The sequence below is a fragment of the Equus asinus genome, chromosome 3, assembly GCF_041296235.1.
Source record: "Equus asinus isolate D_3611 breed Donkey chromosome 3, EquAss-T2T_v2, whole genome shotgun sequence".
Taxonomy (NCBI): Eukaryota; Metazoa; Chordata; class Mammalia; order Perissodactyla; family Equidae; genus Equus; species Equus asinus.
In genome coordinates, this window is record NC_091792.1 from 103,717,080 (window position 1) to 103,738,044 (window position 20,965).

The 20,965-nt window shown below is 39.5% G+C and overlaps 1 protein-coding gene and 1 long non-coding RNA gene across 19 annotated transcripts in view; one reads left to right on the forward strand and one right to left on the reverse strand.

The window, feature by feature from the left end:
- LOC123283801 (uncharacterized) overlaps positions 1-13,424 on the forward strand; it is a 95,543-nt gene extending 82,119 nt beyond the window's left edge. For both annotated transcript variants that reach the window (XR_011502193.1, XR_011502194.1), the window contains one exon: positions 8,466-13,424. This is a non-coding gene — a long non-coding RNA (uncharacterized lncRNA). The remainder of the gene's footprint in view (positions 1-8,465) is intronic.
- MTHFD2L (methylenetetrahydrofolate dehydrogenase (NADP+ dependent) 2 like) overlaps positions 1-20,965 on the reverse strand; it is a 142,555-nt gene that overhangs the window by 20,878 nt on the left and 100,712 nt on the right. For 15 of the 17 annotated variants that reach the window (XR_011502190.1, XR_011502191.1, XR_011502189.1 and 12 more), the window contains one exon: positions 5,881-6,006. Coding sequence is in view for 10 of the 17 variants with exons in the window: in XM_070505661.1 (XP_070361762.1) it covers positions 5,881-6,006 (126 nt within the window). In the remaining 7 variants the exon portion in view is untranslated. Of the gene's footprint in view, positions 1-4,967; positions 5,057-5,880; positions 6,007-20,965 lie in introns of those variants that run through there. The other 2 variants (XR_006524514.2, XR_011502188.1) reach the window with 1 other exon arrangement.

Below are 20,965 nucleotides of genomic sequence, written 5' to 3' on the forward strand. Positions count from 1 at the left end.
TGTAATTACGAGCTTCCGGGACTAGGACTACAGACTGCTTTCCAGGTTGTTATTCAGGACAGGTAACTACAACTCACCGCACATAATCTCTTGTTTGTGTCTGATGAGAATACAGCATTCTTGGTCAGAAATGTATGACGTTTTCTTCAAAGCTACTGATAGCAAATGATTAAAGAAAATTCCAGGTGAAAGTAGGTATGTCTCACCATTTTTTTTTTTAGATCTATACAGCAAATCTGAATTTTTCAGATAGATTATTTATTGTATGATTTTATTAGTTACGAAAACAATTCTTAGACACAAAATAATTTTATCACAGACGCTTTTAAATACTATTTCTTCTTTTAATGTCTTAAATTGGAGGGGGAGGCATGTTCAGGTAACTGAAGGGGAATGGTAAGTATTTGTCAGAGGCTAGAAGGAATTATGAACTATCTTGAGTTCTATAATTGAGGATCAATACAAAAGAGCATTTTAATTTAGTAATAATTTTAGGGCCCTATTAATTCCCTGAAGCACTCAGAGAGGAATGGTGTTGCAGGGGAGAGTAACTTGGATCTATACTGAGGAAAAGCACCAATGTGGATTCCCTAGGAAAGCTGCTAAGCAAACAATACCTCCAACACTGAACATCCTACATGGGTAGTAACACTGAGAAACTGTAATCAAACACAAGTGAATAATCATGTAGTAGAGATGAGTATGGCACTGGATGTGAATTTGAACTATATGACCACTACTTTCACGACTATTGTAGGGCATCGACATAAATATAAGCAGTGTTCACTTTTCACCATAGTGAAAGACCATGAAAATGATTGTGCAAGCTGAAACAGTGCACAGCAATCTTAACAGTCAACGGGGCAAATTATGTTTGTTCAACGACCTTTAAAAATGTCTAGTGTTTTAATGTCAAAACATTTAAAACTCTCTTACTCTGGTTTATAAATATGTAGGAAATTGAAAATAATAGAAAAACTAATATTTATTTAGTACACCGTAATTTAAAACATTAGAAACATTGAGAATTAGTGTTTTATTTCTATGTAAAGGTCTTAGCAAGAGTAGTTTGAACGGTGCTTTTCTTCTGGTCATATTGTTTATGATCTGGAGCCAGCATCTTTTCTACGCCTTGGTGAATTGTCAGATTCCTTTCTAAGTTTGGATCGGCTTCCAACATTTTGTCTTTGCCCTTTCAAGGTCGGGAAATTTTTCTGAGAGTTCCTTTAATGTGAAGTTTTATGTCATGTCACTTCCTCTGAGACACTGCCATCCTTTTAGTCACAACCATTTTCCTCATTTTTGTCGCTAAGTTTGCTTCACTAAGTTCCTCTGGGTGTATACCTAGAGTCTCTCAAGTGGCAAACGGTGGCATCATCAACATCCCATGGCCAGCTATTTCAAATTTCACTTTCAGTATTATCACTTTTCATTTATTTGCCGGCAATTCCTTCTTTCTGAGATCTATTTTTGTAAAATATGTGGTTTATCACTGGGAGACAAGGAGTCAACAGAATTACACACTTTGCTGTCTGAACTGAACAGCAAACGTGCTATGACCAATCACTAAGAGATTTTGAAAGAAGTGATGGGATTGATCACAGATCACGATGCACATTTATTTACATAATGATTTGTGGACTGAAGAGCTAGCAGAAGAGTCTGCACTTTATGAAAATACAGTTAATGCGCCATGCTAACTGAAATTCAAACCGCTCCACTGGGGGACTGCTGTTATTCAGCCAGACCATGGTAACTGAAATCTGTACATATCAGAACCATGCAAAGTGAGGGCTGCTGTACGCCAATACTGTTGTCCAGACACTTTTAAAATCTGCTACTATACATCTCCTGGGGGAGAAGCGGAATAAAAGAAGTAACTTCATGTCCCCAAAACAAAATATTAGCAAAGTGAAGTACAAGATAGTGGGGACAACAGAGGGTAGAAATTCCAAGCGCCTGGCTGTGGACCCACAGGGCCCCATTACTATGTCATCTCAGACAAGATGCCCAGGCTCTGTGTGCCTCTGTAAATGAGGGATAATAGCAATATCTACCTTATAGGGTTGTTGTAAGAATTAAAGGGATAAGTTATGTAAAAGGCTGAGAATAGTACCTAGCACATTGTAAGTACTTCTCAAACACTAGCTACTATTATTACTAAATGAAGAACAATACCAAATGACCTGAAAAGAGGGTATCCCCATGTAAGAAAGCCTCTCATACCTTCCTTACTCTCAATGTAATTTTCTACTAGACTTGCCAGCTCTCTCTCTAAGAATATTGGCAATTTTGTGACTGAGGTGGCAGGAAATTATTGGAGGAGTGATGGAGGGACAACAATTATTTCTCTCTAGTCCTGACCACAACACAATGCCACCAGCTCAGGAAGGGCTATTCTATTCTACTCTGGGCTCAGGAGAGGAGGAAGAAGGAAGAAGAGAATGGAGCAGAGGCAAAAATGAGAGCAAGAAACCCTCGTAGATGAAGGAAGCTGTGCTCTGGAGGAAATTATATCTAAACCAAAGCAAAAACCTGACATTAAAGTCAAAAAGAAATATTTAGGGAGTTTTTATGTCTCCTTTTGTTAAGAACCATAGTAAGTGGTGATGCAACCCTTATGGTGTATTTGATATAAAATATCACTCTTCTTATAGAGGAGCCTGATTCAAAACCGAAGCCAAAACATCTCACAATGAAGAAGATCACAAGTATGCATTTGTCTTTTCTTAGAAAGAAAATAGATAAAATAACTCTTGGTTTTACAAATCAGCGAATTTGCAATGATTTACACATTTCTGAAATGGCCCAAATGGGGTCATTGATGAAATGATTCTTTACAAATCATTCTCATAAAAGTAATCTACTGGAAATAGGTAGTCCTGTTTCCTTTATTAGTGCGCCAAACATTTCTACAGGGACAATTTACTTCACCATTTGACTTTACCTTCATCTGTTTTGTTTGTCTTGGCTATGGTTATAGTGAAACTTCCACCGATACTCGCAAAGCAGCCACACTTTCCCTGTGGCAATCTGCAGCCAAACGCTACCTATAAGTTTTGTGGCATCAAGTTAAAATTCCTCCCTCTCAGCTGAGGGATCATCCCTCACCTCAAGTTAAGTCCTGATGAACAACCTGAAGAGCAACATGTCAAAACCTATCACTTGCCTGCTCCTCTGGGTGGCTGAGTCATGGCCTCGCTGGCAAGGCCTTCTTTTCCAAGTCCAGACCTTCCTTAGGGCTCTGGCTCCATGAACCAGCAGGGTAGTAAGAGTGATATTATCAATCATATAGGCATACTTCATGGCAGGATCAGAGAAACCTGACCTTCCAAAAGTTTCCATGGTTTTACACAATCATTTGGTAGCACTCAGTTGAATGTCCAAGATGCACCAAGCACTAGAGCTGGAAGGAGCCACTGCTGTCATTGCTATCATTTAACTAATAACACTGATGGCCAGAGAGACTGCAAAGTTATCAGGTTACTATACTAGATCTAAAAGCACCTCTTCAGTCTCCCAGCCTAATTCTCTTTCCTGTTCATCTTATACCTTTGTTTCTCTGTCATTTCCTTTTTTATTTCATTATATACTTAGATGCACATAACTGCAATTTAATTTAAGATTCGACCAAGCAGAGTGGTATGCAAACTGAAGTGCGTATCTATGTGTAGCTAAGCATAAGCACCCACTTAAAAAGGCTCATTTTTTTACATATTCAGAATACCCTCATGAGTAAAAACCATTCTTAGCTAAACATAAAAATGCATGGAGGGGCCAGCCGGTGGCGCAGCGGTTAAGTGCACACGTTCCGCTTCCGCAGCCCAGGGTTCCCCAGTTTGGATCCCGGGTGTGGACATGGCACGGCATGACAAACCATGCTGTGGTAGGCATCCCACATATAAAGTAGAGGAAGATGGGCACGGATGTGAGCTCAAGGCCAGGCTTCCTCAGCAAAAAGACGAGGATTGGTGGCAGATGTTAGCTCAGGGCTAATCTTCCTCAAAAAAAAAAAAAAAAAAACAAAAAGAAGGCATGGAAATAATCTGACACCAATGAACTATGAGAGAAGGATCTTATAAGATGCAGTGAACTACTGGGTAAGCTGGCCCCACAAGGACAGTCAAGGTTGTGAAGTGCAAACATCCCTGCTTTTCTTGCCTTGAGCCAGTTATCATGTGCCGTCTGTGCCATTTGGGTGCATCATAAGTGGGTGGTGATTTTGCAATAAATACATGGTAACTATAATGTTATCAAGAGGCAGAATGACAGTGAAAAAATAAGAAACAAGGTCAAGTTGTAAAATGAAATGTATCCTTAACTCTTTCAAGTTGAGAAATTCAAATAAATTATTGACATCTGACATTGGTGATTGAACACGAAAAATGAAATAAAGAAATGAGGTCATTTCCTAGAAGAGTTCAGTGTGTAGACAGACATAACGCACACATATATACAGACAGACGACCACGTTCACTTGGAGAGCCACCCCTGTAAGACTAGAAGCTCCATCCCTGGCAGGGACCCTGTGAATGACAGCCTATGAGGGCAGGAGTATGCTCTCGGATAAGGTCCCTCTGGGGGCTGGCCCCGTGGCTGAGTGGTTAAGTTCGCGTGCTCCGCTGCAGGCGGCCCAGTGTTTCGTTGGTTCGAATCCTGGGCGCGGACATGGCACTGCTCATCAAACCACGCTGAGGCAGCATCCCACATGCCACAACTAGAAGGACCCACAATGAAAGAATATACAACTATGTACTGGGGGGCTTTGGGGAGAAAAAGGGAAAAAAATAAAATCTTTAAAAAAGAAAAAAAAGGTCCCTCTGTACTTTGCTCTTATTCACCATTCTGTCCCCAGAGTGTATTATTGCATATTTCTGTCCTGTGGTTTTCCTTTTTTTCTTTTCTTTTTAGCACCAGGCTCAGATTGCCTACCTGGATCCTCTCCTTGGTGCACACTGGAATCTTACCTGTGGCGCCAATACCCTAGACACTGCTGAGTGTCTGTATGGCTCTTCTTCTTCACATGGCTCTGCTCTTTTTGGCCAGAATGATCAATCTAATATAAAAAATATTTCTAATATGAAAATGTCTCCACTTACTTTACTACATTCATGTCTTATTAGACATCTAGGATTCCTAGACTACACTGAACCCTGAATGCAGTCTGACAAAGATACTGGAAGTAAAACTGGATTAGGGGTCAGGCATATAAAAACATGTCTGTCTTAGGGCTCAGCTTCCTCATCTCTAGAGATAAGGCATTGGGTTAGGATTGTTTTTTCATTATGACACATTGGCTGCCTTATCTCCTTCGTTGGACATAGAAATGCTAGCCTAGCTCCTCTTCCTCATCCTCTTTAAAACACAAGTAAAGAATATTGACTTAAATGACCCAGATAACTGTCTAGATCTGAAATGCAGTTAGGGTTAGCACCCGCATCTGAAGATGCCTTCTGGCTCTAAGAGTGAAAGGCTGAGTATACAGCATGGACGGCGAAGTATAGAGACACACTCCAAAAAATCAAAATAATGCCTGCTATAAAAGGCCAGCTGAATTCTTTCACTAAAAAACGGCACTACAAGGAATTTAATCTTAAAACTAAATATTAATGGTGCGATTCTATTTTCTTCCCAAGAAAGGAGAGAAGAAGGAAAGGAAGGCTAGAAAGAAGGAAGGCCAGGTGGGCAGGCAGGCAGGCAGAAAGAAGGAAGGGAAGACATATGTAAGTACGACTAAACTCTTTTCCCTCAGAGGAAAGAGGTGTAATGATTAATAACTTAACAATGTCCCAACAGATAGAAAGTTTCTTCTTCTACTATCAAAACATGCAAAGCAGAATCTTTCCTTTTCTTTACTTATCAAGAGATAAAGTTTATTACCTTCAAAGTCCACATCTCCAACTAATTTTGTCTTTCCTGTCACTGGGTCGTGGACATAGTTGATACCCACGTCAATTACAGCAGCACCTTCTTTAACCATATCAGATGTAATCAACTTTGGAATACCTGAAAGTAAAACAGAGTTGTAAAACACTCTGGAAAATACTTGAACTTTGTCCTTGAGTAAAACAAAGGTTTATACATCTAATTTTTTGTTGTCATTGCTTTGAAAAAATAGACAAAATACACTGTTCCTAAGGAAGAGGCCAACTGCGCTTGATCATTTCTGATCACACCAAAGAGCAAAGGTAGCACATGGGGGCTTCTGGGGATAAAATCCTGCCAGGATTTACCCTTTCACCTTAGTGATTGCTCACCCGACTTCTCCAAATGGATACCTGCTTGAGCAGCATCCTTTTGTATTTCATGTACTGTAAAGAGCATGGGGAATTTACAGAGATGAAAGAGGCTCCTGCTGAAGTGCAGTGGAGTGGAGAGGAGTGAAAACAACTCGGAAATTGGAGGCAGAGGGAAGTAAGGGAAGGAGGAAGGACAGAGAAAAAGAAAATCAATGAGAATGATGATCATTCGTATTCCCCAGTGTTGTGGCACCCTGCACAGTGCCTTACACAAAGTGCTACCTCATCAACCCTAAACACGAAGTGCTATCTTGAGCTTTCTTTTTATTTCTCTGGGTTTCTTTGATTCATTATGTCTGTATGTGACTCGGAAAGGTGTAAGATCAGTAAGCTCTACTCACTATTTCTACTTTCCAGTTCGAAAGATAGCTCTACAGAGATCTTATATCACCATCTATTTTCTATAACTATTTTCAAATTTTATTTCAAGTACAATAGTACCAGCTAACAATGGCTAATGTTACAATTTTTTGGTTAATAAGTAACAAACCATCCCCAAACTTAGTGTCTTAAAACAACAATTTATTATTATGTTTCATGGTTCTGTGGATGATCTTCCTTGAGGTCTGTCATATAATTAAATTGTGGCTGAGGCTGAAGTCATCTAAAGATGTGACCAGGCTGACTGTCCAAGATGGCTCATTCACATGGCTGCAGTTGATGACCATGGAGGGCTGAACTCAGCTGGGGCTGTCAACTGGAGCACACAGGCATGGCCTCTCCATGTCGCTTGGGCTTCTCACAGCCTGGCAGCTTCCAAGAGTGAGTGTTCCAAGAGACAGGAAGTAGAAATTGCCAGTTGCTTAAGGCTGGAACCTGGAAACTGGCACAATGTTGCTCCTGTCCTACTCTATTGGTCAAGCAGTGACAGAATCCACTTAGATTTAAGAGGAGGGATACAGCCTCCACTTCTCAGTGTGAGGAAAATCAAAGAATTTGTGGCCATCTTTACTCTACTCCAATGCCTCTGGTGGATGTTGTGTCTGGTAGATGATGTACTCACTTTCACATTCTACCCCCTTGCAGGAAAAGGGCCACCCCAGAGGCATTCTTCTAGCATCTAAACTATCCATTTAAGCATTCCAGATTGTTTACATGTCACCTTGTGACATATGATTTTTAGTGTTAGTAAGAATTTAAAGTCTATAAAGAAATGATCAGTGCCAAAAGAGATGTAGCTACATGATAGGTTCCTCAGCCACAAACTCACATAACCAACAAGGCATCAATGTTTGAGATCTAAGCAGAGCACGTGAATTCAACCACTACCCCACCGGGCCTGCCCTGCACGAAATATTTTTAAGATGAAAATGTTGATGAAATAGTTATTAAAATCCAGCTGCTGTGCTTTTGAAACAGATCCAAATCTACCTCCCAATTGTAATTGTTCATTACAATTTCTTAGAATATCTGACTGGCAATGGACAAAGGCACAATTTTCAAAATAGAGAGAAATGTGAGCTTGATTTTAATTTCCAGGAAAATTTCAAAATGGGAAAAACTTAAATGCATGTTTATTTTTTTCTGATGATGATGTTACATATGTCTGTTGTAGAAAATCTGGAAAATATCTAAAAGTTTAAGTTGAAAATAAAAGTCACTATAATCTTGCCATCCAAAGATAATAATTTTATTTTTTGTTGCATTTCTTTCTAGTATTTCAAAATATTTATTTTTAGATATAAAGTATTATGCCTCTAATTTTGTTTATGTCTCACTATGTATCTTACATTTTTGTCACTAAAATTGTGAGCATGTTCTTATCTCATCAATTATTTGAAATTTAAAAACCACATGAAATAATCTATGGATTACAATAAGTTATTCATTCTGCACTCTTTCCAATATTCTGCTATTATAAATAATGCAGTGAGTGTTTATGTTCAGAAAACTACAGATGACATCTTAATTGCAGCATCAAATCTGACAAAATTTTTCACTGAACCCTTATTAACATGAGGGAAAAACGTGGGTGGATGAAAGCTCCTATTGGTACAGTCATGGCTGGTTAGATAACATATTCCAAAACACTCGATCCATCTGTAAAAAGGTCTATTAAGATCTTCCATGAAAAGTATTTGTCAGTGCTATTTTCAAATTTTTTATAAAGAATTTGGAAGAACACATGGGCATTGTGATAGTTATTTTATCTTTGTCCTCCTCCAGGTCCATTTTCCATCTTTCTCTGCTCTACCCTATGCCAGGGGTGGGGCTGATCCTTACAGAGGTCTTGTGTGCTTCCTATCTCTCTTGGAATCCTGTCACCGCCATGAGAACAAGCTCAAACTAGTCTACTGGAGGATACAAATCCTGTGGAGGAGAGCTGAGTTGTTTCAGCTTAGGCCATCCCAGACCAGCCAGCCTCCAGCAACCACTAGCTGAAGGCAGCAGATGCTTGAGCAAGCCCAGTCAAGGTCAGAAGAAACAGGCCACCGTCACGATAACTGACCAGCTGAACCACAGACTCATAAGAAATTGAAAGAAGAAAGTGGTTGTTTAAAGTGACTGAGTTTTCTTGTTGTTGTTGTTTTTTAACCCAGCAATAGCTGTATAGTCTATATTTCCAAACCACACGAAACTGGATAGAATAGCTAGTAGGTAGCCACTTTGGAAGGATGGACTATAAGTAGCAAGAAGAATTTGAAAGGGGATAAATGTATAATTCTGACTAGGTTCTGTACTTGATTAAAAAGTCATTAAAATAACTATTAGGCTACACTAAGAAAAACAGTGTCCAGATACAAGGATGTAATGTTGCCACTATATTTTTAGCAGACTTTCTCTGGAAATGCTGGTTGCATTGCAGAGGCTGGTCTAGTGAAGAGTGATTAGAACAGATCAAGAAATCATGTCATGTGGAGCAAGTGCTATCAAACTGGTTGGTTTAATGGCTTACCGTCAGTCTGCGACAAGATAAAAAAGCTTGTGCCATAAGGTAAGGCAACTCTATCACTCAACACACTGTTTAACTCAGCTAGCTTGACTTTTTCATAGCAAGATTTTTTCAGTGAGGGAAGCAGCTCCATATCTTGTTGTGGACCTGTAACATATGGTTCCCAGCGGCCAAGAAACAGTAACAGACCAGTACCAGTCCACATACTGAGCACTCTGAAATAGGAGAATGGGTGAATACACTCAGGCTGCTTATCTCAGGGGAAAAAAAAAACAACAAAAAGCAAAACCCGGTTGTCACGGTAGTATCTCCAATATGTTAAAATGAATAGGGAGTAGATTTACTCTGTATGTTTTCAGAAGGAAGAATGAAGGAAGGAGGGAACAAAGTAAGAGAAAAGATTTTAGCTCAATATGGAGAATATTTTAAGAATAATAAAATATGCCACAAAGAGAAATGTTATACTGTCCTTATTCCCCATTAGAAATATTCACAATAGGCTAGAGGAAGGGTTGAATTGGGAAGATTCGTGATGCCTTCCAACTGTGTGATTTAAACATTCTCTTTTATCAGTCAAATTTTAAAAAATGTCTTCTTTCTTCTCTCAATTAATTCATTTCCAAACCCTTACAGACTTCTGACCTTATCATTCTACTAAAGACAAGAAAGAAATAATACAAATGGTATTTAATGGTTGAAATTATCACAAAGAGACATAAAAAATCTATTTCAGATGTTAAATACTCTAAGTCGTCTACTTGTTTTCTTGTAGAGGCAAATGATTGGAAGTATAAAGTTGTTCATTAGTTGTATTTTTAAAGACACAGAAATTTCTTAGAGATGATGTATTTAGTTCTGGGAGTATACAAATGCAATATATTTAAATTCTTATCACTTGACAACAGTGAAATAGCAGTAAAAGCTATTTAAATATTTGGTCAAGATAAGACCTATACATACCATTAGGATGTAGTGTCAGAAAAAAATTTTTTTTTTGCTTTTTGTTAAAGTTGAAAATGAAGAGTGATTTCAAGGGAACATTTCCTATGAGCTTTATTTATTTTTTTTTGCTGTGACAATTCCATGGAAACATATCCTTAATTCTCATAATTTGAAGGCTCAGGCATTATATGTGAGAACCGAAACCATCCACACCCACATAGCTTACTGTGTACATTAATATGACTTTACTATTCCACTATCTTCATCAACATGACTTTATTATTCCAGGAAACTCTTGCTCAGAAAGATAAAAGTTGCAAGTAATTTCATTGTCTCAGGAACTTAGTGAAAAACTCATTTTAATTAACATCAAACTGTTTGACTTTTCAGTAGATAGTATCAAATGACTGTTTATTCTCCAAGACTCTTGGAAACCCTTGCTTCAAAACCCTCTCCTTGTTGTGTCCACAAATCCTAACCTTTTATAGTATGATCCTTCCCCAACCCTAATCAAGCCTCTGCATTAAAAGACTTGCCTTAAACTTCAACATCTCCTAACTATCTCAACTTTGCTCCCATACCCCAAGATGCTACTAAGGTAAACTGGCTTTCTAGGGGAAAAAATCCCTGATTTGTGAAATTTGATGATTTCTGTGGTATAAATATTCCTACTATGGCTGACTTCAAGCTGCCAAGGTGATATCACTGAACATGAAATTGGGAAGAGATGCTCAGAATCAACCTTCTCAGGCTGATAGGAGCTAGCTCCAGGGACCACTGCTCCCAAGGGACTGTCAAGGCAGTGTTGTCCCATGCTTCCATAAACTCAGATTTGTCTTATCAATGGATTGTTCGGGTGATATCTGTGGAGAGCCGGTATTCAACCCTATTGGGGATCCACAAAGATCTAATCAAGAACTTCTCTTGGCCATGATCCAAGACCTCAACTCGGAAACTGCTGGTGCCTCTGTGGCTTCTTGAGCCTCCGGCAGGGACAGGAAGCTGCTGGCCTCTCTGACTGGGATGATGAGGTAAGCCTCACATTGAATCTGATTTCTTTTCATTAAAGCTCCCCAAAAGCTGAGTTTAATTTATCTTCTACGAATAAGGAACCCTTTTTAGGAATTCTTTCATTATCCAATCAGTTAAAGAACTTTCATCCATGGTGGAAATCAGTCTTATTACTTATAACACAATTTGTCTTTGTCCCTGTCATTTTTTGTTGTGTATCTATAAGAGAAAAGTTCATAGGAAGGGTATGGGGGTAAGTCAGAGAAATCCATTCCTCAAACTGACCCTGAGGACTGAGAAATTCAGAAAGTGGCTTTTGAACTTTGGAAAATCCTGTGGAAAAACTTTGCTTCGGGTCACTTAGCAAAATTTTATGAGAACTGTCCTCAGTCTTGTTTTGTCCGTGAAATCTCTCCAAACCTTTCTGTCTGCGGGGAACTGCAAATTAGTCAGGTTTGCAGCTGGAGACGGGCCAGCCAGTAGGCCGCAGGGGCGCTGAGGCCACGAGGTACAGCACTTTCAACTGACCGGTCCTAGACTCTCCCAGATTTGCCTCAGTCTAGACCAGAGACCGCTCAACCTCTGATGTAGACTGCTGCTTCCTACGTGTATTTACACCACATCCCACGTTCTTATACTTACCTTTCTAAATGCCATCATTTCACCAAGGATAATTTAGAACTACAATAGCCATTCTGAGGAACTTTGATGTGAATAAAAGTGTTCCTTTGAGAGGTGCCTTACAACATAAAGGAATAAAATCTCAAACATCCAATGGTCTGCCTTTTTTAATGTTCTTGAGGAAGTATGCAAAGATATTCAGATTCCAAAATTGTTCCCTTAAAAGATTTCTTGGCCAAGGCAAACAAAATGTGGTAAACTAAAAATGGTCTCTCTCTTCGATTCCTCCAAATCTTAGCACAAATCTAATAGCCTTTTTCCTATCATTCCTCTTCCCCAGCCTAAGTTTCTCCATTGCCTTCTGACTTGTTCCTTTTCCCTTCCAGCTGGCCAGAAACCCCCAAAGTGCAATTACCTCATAAAGTTAAATCCCCCTCAGAAAAGGAAAACCACTTGGTTTTTAAGATCTAGTCTTATTCTGAGCCGAAAGGCAGTGTTGAAAATTTTCTAAAGCCTAAAAATTTGCAGAGGAATCAGGAATAGTTGTAGGAACGTATAATCCAGCACTCCCAAGTATATATGTTCAGATGCAAAAGAAGTGGATGGAAAGGTAGAATTCAAAGACCCCAAATTGCATAAGAAATCAGGCAGATTTAGAAAAACTGTATAGATTTGGGCAAGGTCTTTTGGAAACTATCCCCCAAATCATTCCTGTGAACAGAGAGTAGACTCTGATTCAGTCCTATAAGCAAAGAAAGGATCCATCCAGTGGGAAATTCAGAGACAAGCTCTTTAATACCTTTACACAGCATTCAGCACTAACTCCTGATGCAGAAGTAGTGAGTTCTCTGCTAACTGTTTGTGAATAACTTTGAGCCTTAAATGGAAGCTTAATACACAAGAAAAACTAGAATGGGAAATAGCCCCATTCCCAGACCTCCAGCACTGAACACTTTGAAAGAGGCTAAGAACAAAAACAGAATAAGACTTGGAATAAATTTATGGCTTTACAGATAAAACAATTAGACACTCTCAATCATTAAACAAAAGGAGTCACTTGATAAAGACATTTGTAGATACTGTAAACAGAAAGAACATTAGCCAAAAAACAAAACAAACCTAAAGGAAGTGAACAATGCACTTCGTTCCTCGAGGAAGAGGAGGAGGAGGAATCAAACGCCCAGTCTCCCATTTTATCCTTAAATTCACAATAGAAATTTCTCACAATGTTAAAGGACAACCTTTTGCTTGATCTAGGCATCCCTTTATTAGCTTTAAACTCTGCTCTTCTTATTCAACGTCTCCCTCGGAGTAAACAAACTTCTCAAGTGGTGGGTATCTAATAAGCCTCATACATTCCCCACTTGTCCTGGCCCAGGGCAGAGGTGCAGTCTTTCCTCCTCTGTGACACCACACCTGCTAACTTGATAGGGAGAGATGCACTCTGAAAATGCAATTGCCAACATATTAAATGACTTGATGGTTTCTTTCCTAAAATCCCTGAGGACTCCCTATTCATCCTGAGGTCACAGCTATTTGAATATCGACTTAGACTTACTGGTACTTGTGTGTCTAAATAAAGCCCCAGTTGAAGATCTCAAAGAGGTGCCAGAGTTTTTGTGGGTAACACTTCTATGATGTTGGTAGGATTCATGGGGCTGAATCCACCGGAGTTCAGACTGACCTCTATCTAAACTTATGCATCTGCTGCCAATCCTCCACTTTTTGCTGAGGAAGACTGGCCCTGAGCTAACATCCGTGCCCATCTTCCTCCACTTTATATGTGGGACGCTTGCTGCAGCATGGCTTGCCAAGCAGTGCCATGTTGGCACCTGCGCTCCGAACTGGCGGACCCCAGGCCGCCAAAGCAGAACATGTGCACTTAACTGCTACGCTACCAGGCCGGCACCAAAACTTACACAATACTCTCTTAAAGTACAAGCTAAAGAAAGACTAAAAATGATAGTGAATGGACTCATTCTTACAACACTCATCCTCCTAGTTAAAAACCCCAATGGATGAGGAGATAGATTCATTCAGAATTTTAGATGCCTAAACAGAATATTCATTCTCTGGTTCCCTGTAGTAGCAAACTCAAATTCTTTTTTTCTTTGTGCCTCCTGAGGCTATATATTTTAGTTTTGGATCTGTATTTTGTTTTCCTTAGTGTCCCTTTGGATTATAATAATCAATACTTACTTGCCTTCTTCTGCAAATGTCAACAATATACCTACTTGGGTTGTTATGCCCAGAAGTTCACTAAGACACCCTCACACTTTTCACAAGTCCTCAACTCAGACCTAAAATATCTGAAGTTTGCCTGTAATTCTACTCATCATTCAAGTGAAGATTTGAGGCAGAATATATAATTCAGAAGATATGAATCAAAAGCTGAATTTGAGGTTTGTAACAGTTCAAAGTACTTTTATGTTATGCTGATCCATCAGCAGACATATTCCTGAAGTATAGAGGTAATAAGACACATTACAAATACAATAAACTAGCTATTAGAGTTTATAGACATACTTGCCGTTATAAACTCTCAGCTTGATATGTAGTAGTTTTCAAAACTCTTATATCAGTTGTCTAAGTTCCTGATAAAACATATCAACTCTATATGCTGGGATAGCCAGTAAAATCTGAACTCTAATTGTTATGTACTTATAATATCATCATTAAAAAATTCTAGCTTACAAATATAATTATACACTAAAGCCCAAGGCAGGTTTATGGAGGTAAGCTTGGGTTTTTTTCCCCAAGCCAATTAATCCATCTATGAATTTATTTCTTGCAAAAGAAAAAGGCCTATTATTAATGCAGATTTTCAAAAATAATTGGGATAATTATTTTAGGGTGAACTATTCTCATCAGGAAATTTAGTAAGATTTCTGATTCTTCTAAGATTTCTTTCTTGTGGGTGAAAATCTCTTGGACTGATAAGTGTAGACTAACCAATGGATGATCCGCACAGAATTACCTACCTCAAAGGGTACAACTTTCTTATTAGATGATCGCAAATCTGTTATTTTGTGATTCCTTACGTGACAAATATGAAGTAAATCACCAATGTTGTCTTAGCAAAATACACTGAATAAACAACATATTAAAACAATACTGTCATCGACTAGTTACCTGAGGAACTCAAGGGTGGGTTTGGATATTTTAATTGTTTTTCCAAATTGTTCTTTTTCCTTTTGTTATGTTAAGGATGTGCAAGCACCAACCACCCTGAACCAGATCAAGCCTCTCCACCAGGAGAGCTCTGCCTATGACCTTTGCCTTATTTTTAATGCTAAGATCTCTCCAGGAGGTGCTTAGGCCTTATTACTGTCACCTGCAGTGTATGTAGCAGTACATTTTCCAACTGAACCTGCACAAGAGAAAGTACTCACCTCTCCCTGTTGAATATTCATTCCCCATCCAAAATAAATGTCCTTGCTTCCCTTTGTTTGGGGATGCCATGACTCTGAAAATGATTCCATGGTCTCCTATTTGCCTCAAATATAGTTTACTTTGTGAAACAACTACTTCTGGTGTAGAGTCTGATTTAACTCACCAGGAGGGAACCCACTTCAGTTTTGGTAACAATACCAACACCTAAAGCACACAATAGGGTACAATTCTGTACCCTAGGAGCTAAGTTTACCCTAATATGAAGGTATAACCGTTACCTCTTAAGCAAGAGTGAGGCTATATCCTTATTCTTATCAATTAGAACCCCAACTGGGTATTTTCATATGCCTCTTTGACAATCTCAGAATTGAGTTCACATGAATTAAAAAAAAAATTAATCCTTTCCCTGTGAATCCTCCTATCATAGTCATCTTTAAGTGTTTATGAAATGGCTCAGTCAAGGTATCCTGATAAAAGGAAGCATCGTATTTACACATCAATTTAATTAGTAGAGTTCAAAGGGCTGTGCAAACATTATCTAATTAAACTTCACAATAATTCAGTGAAGCAAGAGAAGGTTTACCCATTATCCTCATTCACAGAAGAGAGATTCTAAGGCACCGAGAGGCTAAATGATTTCTTAGTTTCACAATGATGAGTCAGAGGTAAGGCTGGGAACAAAACCAGAACTGTTGTTCAGACAGAAAAGTAACACCATGGAAATGCTTATTCAGGAGGATCACTCCTTCACCCAGAAGTTGTCCTACAACCTAAATAACAAGAGTAATTGCAATGGAATTTGTATGAATGCACACGTTCCTTTCTAGATGAGAAAAACTTTCTTCAGCATTATTTGCTTTGGAGACAGTCATATGACGGCTAAATGCATCCTAGCTAAATAGAACCTACATTAGTAGTAAGAGTACCTCAGTGTCTTCCCCCAAGGGTCCTCTTGTTATTTCTAGAAATCCTCAAAAAGTGTTTATATATTCGCGTGTCAGTGGCAATGGCCACAGACCATATTCTCTTTTTTCTTTTTTTCCTTGGCTTCCTTGGTTCCTATCTGATACCTGTTTGGCTATGATGCCTGTCATGAGAATAACGCCCATACCAAGGATAATCTCGGTATGCTTCCAAAGCTTCTAATCCTTGGGGTGCCAGAACAATGCCAGGTTCCTTACAGAGCTGAGGGCCAGCAGGGCTCTGCTTTGTGCCATACTTGATCATCAAGGGATATGGAATCCCTTTGTTCTCAGAAATTCATAGGATTACTCTTGAGTAGTTCCATTAGCTTCTACCTTAAACCTTCTCTCTGCAAAGTCCAGCCAGATGCATGTTTCTCTTTTCTTCCTCCCATCAACAGACCCTTGGTTCCCTTCAAATAGACACTGGTGCATTTGGGGCACGGGTAGACATTAGAGGCCAGTGAGGGCAATAGGCAAAGGTCTGTATTACCAACCACCAGGTATTAAAGTCAAATGGAATGAGGTTTCAAATACTTTTTAACCCTTTCTTTAAAGGAAAAATGTTTCCCAAGTTCAGTATGTAAAATCGTCAAAGCAAGGAGACATGTACTAGTTGAAAAGAGAAGTTGAGGTTAGGAGAGCTCTATAGATAGCCAACAGCCCCTTCAGTTCCTCAGAGTCCAATTCCTTTGCTTTAAAGATGTAGCTCCTGAAAGCCAGATAGTCTAGATAATGTATACAAATGAAGCCTGATATTTAGGAAACAGAAACTGTTTTTTCATAATCCCTGTATTTGATTTGTATGTCGTCTTAGATCTTCCCTTCTCCCACCTTGCTGTGTGCCAGTCTCAGCCTATCAACAACCAATGTTGTAGCTGGACCAGCCCTTGTGGTTCTTATGATTGCAAGGTGCCCTCAGCAACAGCCATCAGGAAATTTTGAAAATAGAAAAAGGGGTTATTACTTACAAAACCTGGAAGTTACATGGCAGGCCTGGAGCCATACAGGGAGGTCCTTGGTAGAGACAGAGAATGAGAGCATGGGCCAGGGATTCTGCTTTTTATTGGGGTCAAGGGTGGGGCCTAGAGTTTCACAGGCTCATTCTTTATTGGTGAATTCAAAGCAGAAGAGCAGAAATTTAAAGCATAGTAAGAGAAAAAACAAGAAGTACAAATGGTCATTTTTTGGAAATCAACCAAGATCTCTAAAACAAAAGAGTCTTGGGGGGAGGGGCAACCTGGTTCTTTATCTAGTGGCTGGAGATGTGTTTATTAAGATAGCTGTCTTTTAAGTAGATGCCTCTTTGAAGTGGATGCCTCACAATCCAAGCTTAAGTTAGGCACTTGCATTATGAAAAGAAAGCCAATAGTCAGGCTTATACTACATACCTCCTTTAAACATTCAAGCAGCAGCTAAGACAATCTGTGCTTACTGACATAGGGAAGTGATACAGATGAAAAAGAGAAGCAGAGAAGAAGGAATTTACTCCCTGGCTCCTGGATTTCAAAAGACTAGCACTTCAGACAGACAGATGGACTCAAACTAGAAAATGGAAGGGCTAAGTATGAAAAATAAGGAGAACTGGAAGAAGTGATGAGAGCTTAGACTTAAGAGGTTCCCAGGGAGAGGTCACTACTCAATGCACCTTGGGCTGTGTCTTGGAGAGTCGGCAAAAACCTCACTATTGGTTTTGGGTATCCAAATACAAAGGGATCTTTTCCTCATAGCCTGTGTAGAGGTTGAGAAGGTGCCATAGTCCAAATAATTAAATAGATGCAAGGAGGGCCTAGGCAGATGCCTTAGATACTTTCTTAGTTTCTTATAGCAGAGTAATACGGCCACTGGAAACAAAAGGGCCAATACATGTGTAGACAGTTGACCAAGGATCAGATAAGATGAAAGATATCTTATTGGATGCTGGTAGAGAATCATAACAGTGAGAACTAACTGCCCCCACCGTGCCTGGGCACTTACAGGCAACCTCAGGGAATATGGAAGGAAAGTCCAAATGGATGAAGCTTGAGTTTCCACTACATAAATTAACTTTTCAAAGATATTAATTTAACAGTCAATAAAGATTAGGGGGTTGTTTAACAGATGTGTAAGAATACAGTGGTCTGGATAATTGGTCACCAAATAACTGAAATGTTTTTAGAATTAAATCAGATCTACAAATACCAGAATCTCAAACACAAATAACCAAATTTAACCTAACATGTTTAAAGTAGTTTGGACGGACAATTTAACAGTGCTTTGCCTGTTAAAAGAAAAAAAATAATGAAGCCTCCACATGTGCAAATTAGGCAAACTGCATTTCCTCTTCATCTACCACACAAGGTATTGCTCTAGAAATCTTGCTAGACACATGTTCACACAGAGAATATCAAACTTTGCAGATCTTATGATCTACCAAATTACTATCTTACTAACTTATATATTTAGTATCATCCACGACAAAAATACCAGCCATGGCCAATTTTAAGTGCTTGTCTAGCTTCCTCTGTCCCCTGGCCAGTAGGTTCAAATCTGAGGCTTTCTGGGTAACCTTGGAAAAGCATCTATCTGAGCCTCAGTTTTCTTATCTATCTATTTAGAATAATAACAATATTTACTTTCTAAGAATGGCTAGAGAAATAAATGAAACGATGTATATAAAGTACTTAGCACATTGCCTGGCACATAGAAAGCACCCAATATGTGCTCAGGATATGCCAAAGTTATTCACATATTATCCTGGACAAAGCATCTGGAAGAAGAGAAATTTACTATAGATGCTCGTGTTATGTTACAATACGGTATTTTTCAAACTGTGAGTTGTGATCCATTAACAGATCATGAAACAATCCAATAGCAATCAGCATTTTTTTTTAAAAGAATAGCACAGTATAATGTAACCTGGCATAAATCAAGGAGCAAGATAGTAATGATACCGCCTCAACACAAGGTTGACATAAGGGAAGCCATATTGCAGAAAAGAGACCATGTCATAACTTTGAATGACCTCTGACTGACTAACCCAGCTGGATTTGCACTCTCCAGGAGATCCACCTGTTCTGTAGATTTTATGACCCCTGCTAGTGCATATACCTCCCAGCTGCGATAGGACGATAACTTGGTTCTTTTGAGTTCCTTAAGAATGTGATGACCCCCCAAACAGAGAGGCTATGCTGATAGCCATCATCAGTGAAAACTGAAAGATCAGGTGTGGCAACTCCTAGTCTGTAACACCAGAGGGTCAAGATTCCTAACCCACTCCCCTATAACCTACTGGCCTATATAACTGCTTCAAGTTTCTGTGCCCCCCCTTAAGATGGTTCTTTTGGACATTAGTCTGCCCTCTTCTTTCTTGCTAGCAAGCTATAATAAAATGCCCTTTCTCTGTCACCATCTTGCCTCTTTTTTTTTTTTTAAGGAAGATTAGCCCTGAGCTAACTGCTGCCAATCCTCCTCTTTTTGCTGAGGAAGACTGGCCCTGAGCTAACATCCGTGCCCATCTTTCTCTACTTTATATGTGGGACGCCTACCACAGCATGGCTTGCCACGTGGTGCCACGTCCGCACCCGGGATCCGAACCTGCGAACCCCGGGCTGCCAAAGCAGAACATGCACACTTAACCTCTGCGCCACCGGGCCAGCCCCACAATCTTGGCTCTTGATGATTGGCTTTTGTCTCGCAGGGAGCAGATCGTGCCCCTCTGTGCAGTAACAGTAAGGGTAAGAATTCTTTTGTAAAAATTTGTCTTATTTTATGTGTGTATATGTGAGTATATATTAAGTAACACAATGTGTTATACATTGCATTGAAGGCCCTAATTCTTTATCTCCATTCCCCCTGTATTCAAACTCCTTAACATGTGACTTTGCAGTTCCTTTATTTAAGAGGTGGAGTCTACTGTCTACCTTCCGATCCAGGTGGAGTCTATTTTCTACCTTCCCATCCAAGCCTGGCCACAGGAGCCAATCTGGCCAATAGAAAAAGGCAGAAATGACAGGGTGTCAGTTCAAAACCTAGCCTCAAGAGGACTTGCATGTTTCCACTTGCCTTTTGGCACTTCTGCAATTGCCATGGGAAGGTCACATCTGGGCCTGTATGCTGGTCCTAGGATGATGACGACACACATGGAACAGCTACAGTGCATCACCCAAGCCCAGACTGGAGCAGAGCCCTTAGCAGACTCGCAGATGCATAAGCAAGCCAGTTGACCTATAATATGTGAATGAGTCAGTCTGAGATCAACTGGGTCCAGCCTAGTGGGTCAATGGCCCAGGAAACCACAGACTTGTGAGTCAAATTAATATCTGTTGTTTTAAGCCACTGAGTTTTGGCATGGTTTGTTCCACAGCAATAGTATGAAGTAAAAATTATTTCTTACTATCAGTCATAAGTAAAATACTTGAAAGACACTGGTTAGAAATTGATGTATATTCTATCAATTACAATGTGCAGTGAATTTGTTTTCCAATGAATTCCTAAAATCTCCAAATATGATAATATGAAAGATTTTTTATTACTCCTTCAAATCACTCACTGTACATCAGAACTTCTCATTCATGATGCCAAATAAAAACTGCCTTCTTTTGGGGCTGGCCCCGTGGTTGAGTGGTTAAGTTCACGTGCTCTGCTGCAGGCGGCCCAGTGTTTCGTTGGTTAGAATCCTGGGCGTGGACATGGCACTGCTTATCAAGCCACGCTGGGGCAGCGTCCCACATGCCACAACTAGAAGGACCCACAACGAAGAATATACAACTATGTACCAGGGGGCTTTGGGGAGAAAAAGGAAAAAAATAAAATCTTAAAAAAAAACCAAAAACTTCTTTTTGTTTCTAGAAATTTAAATAACA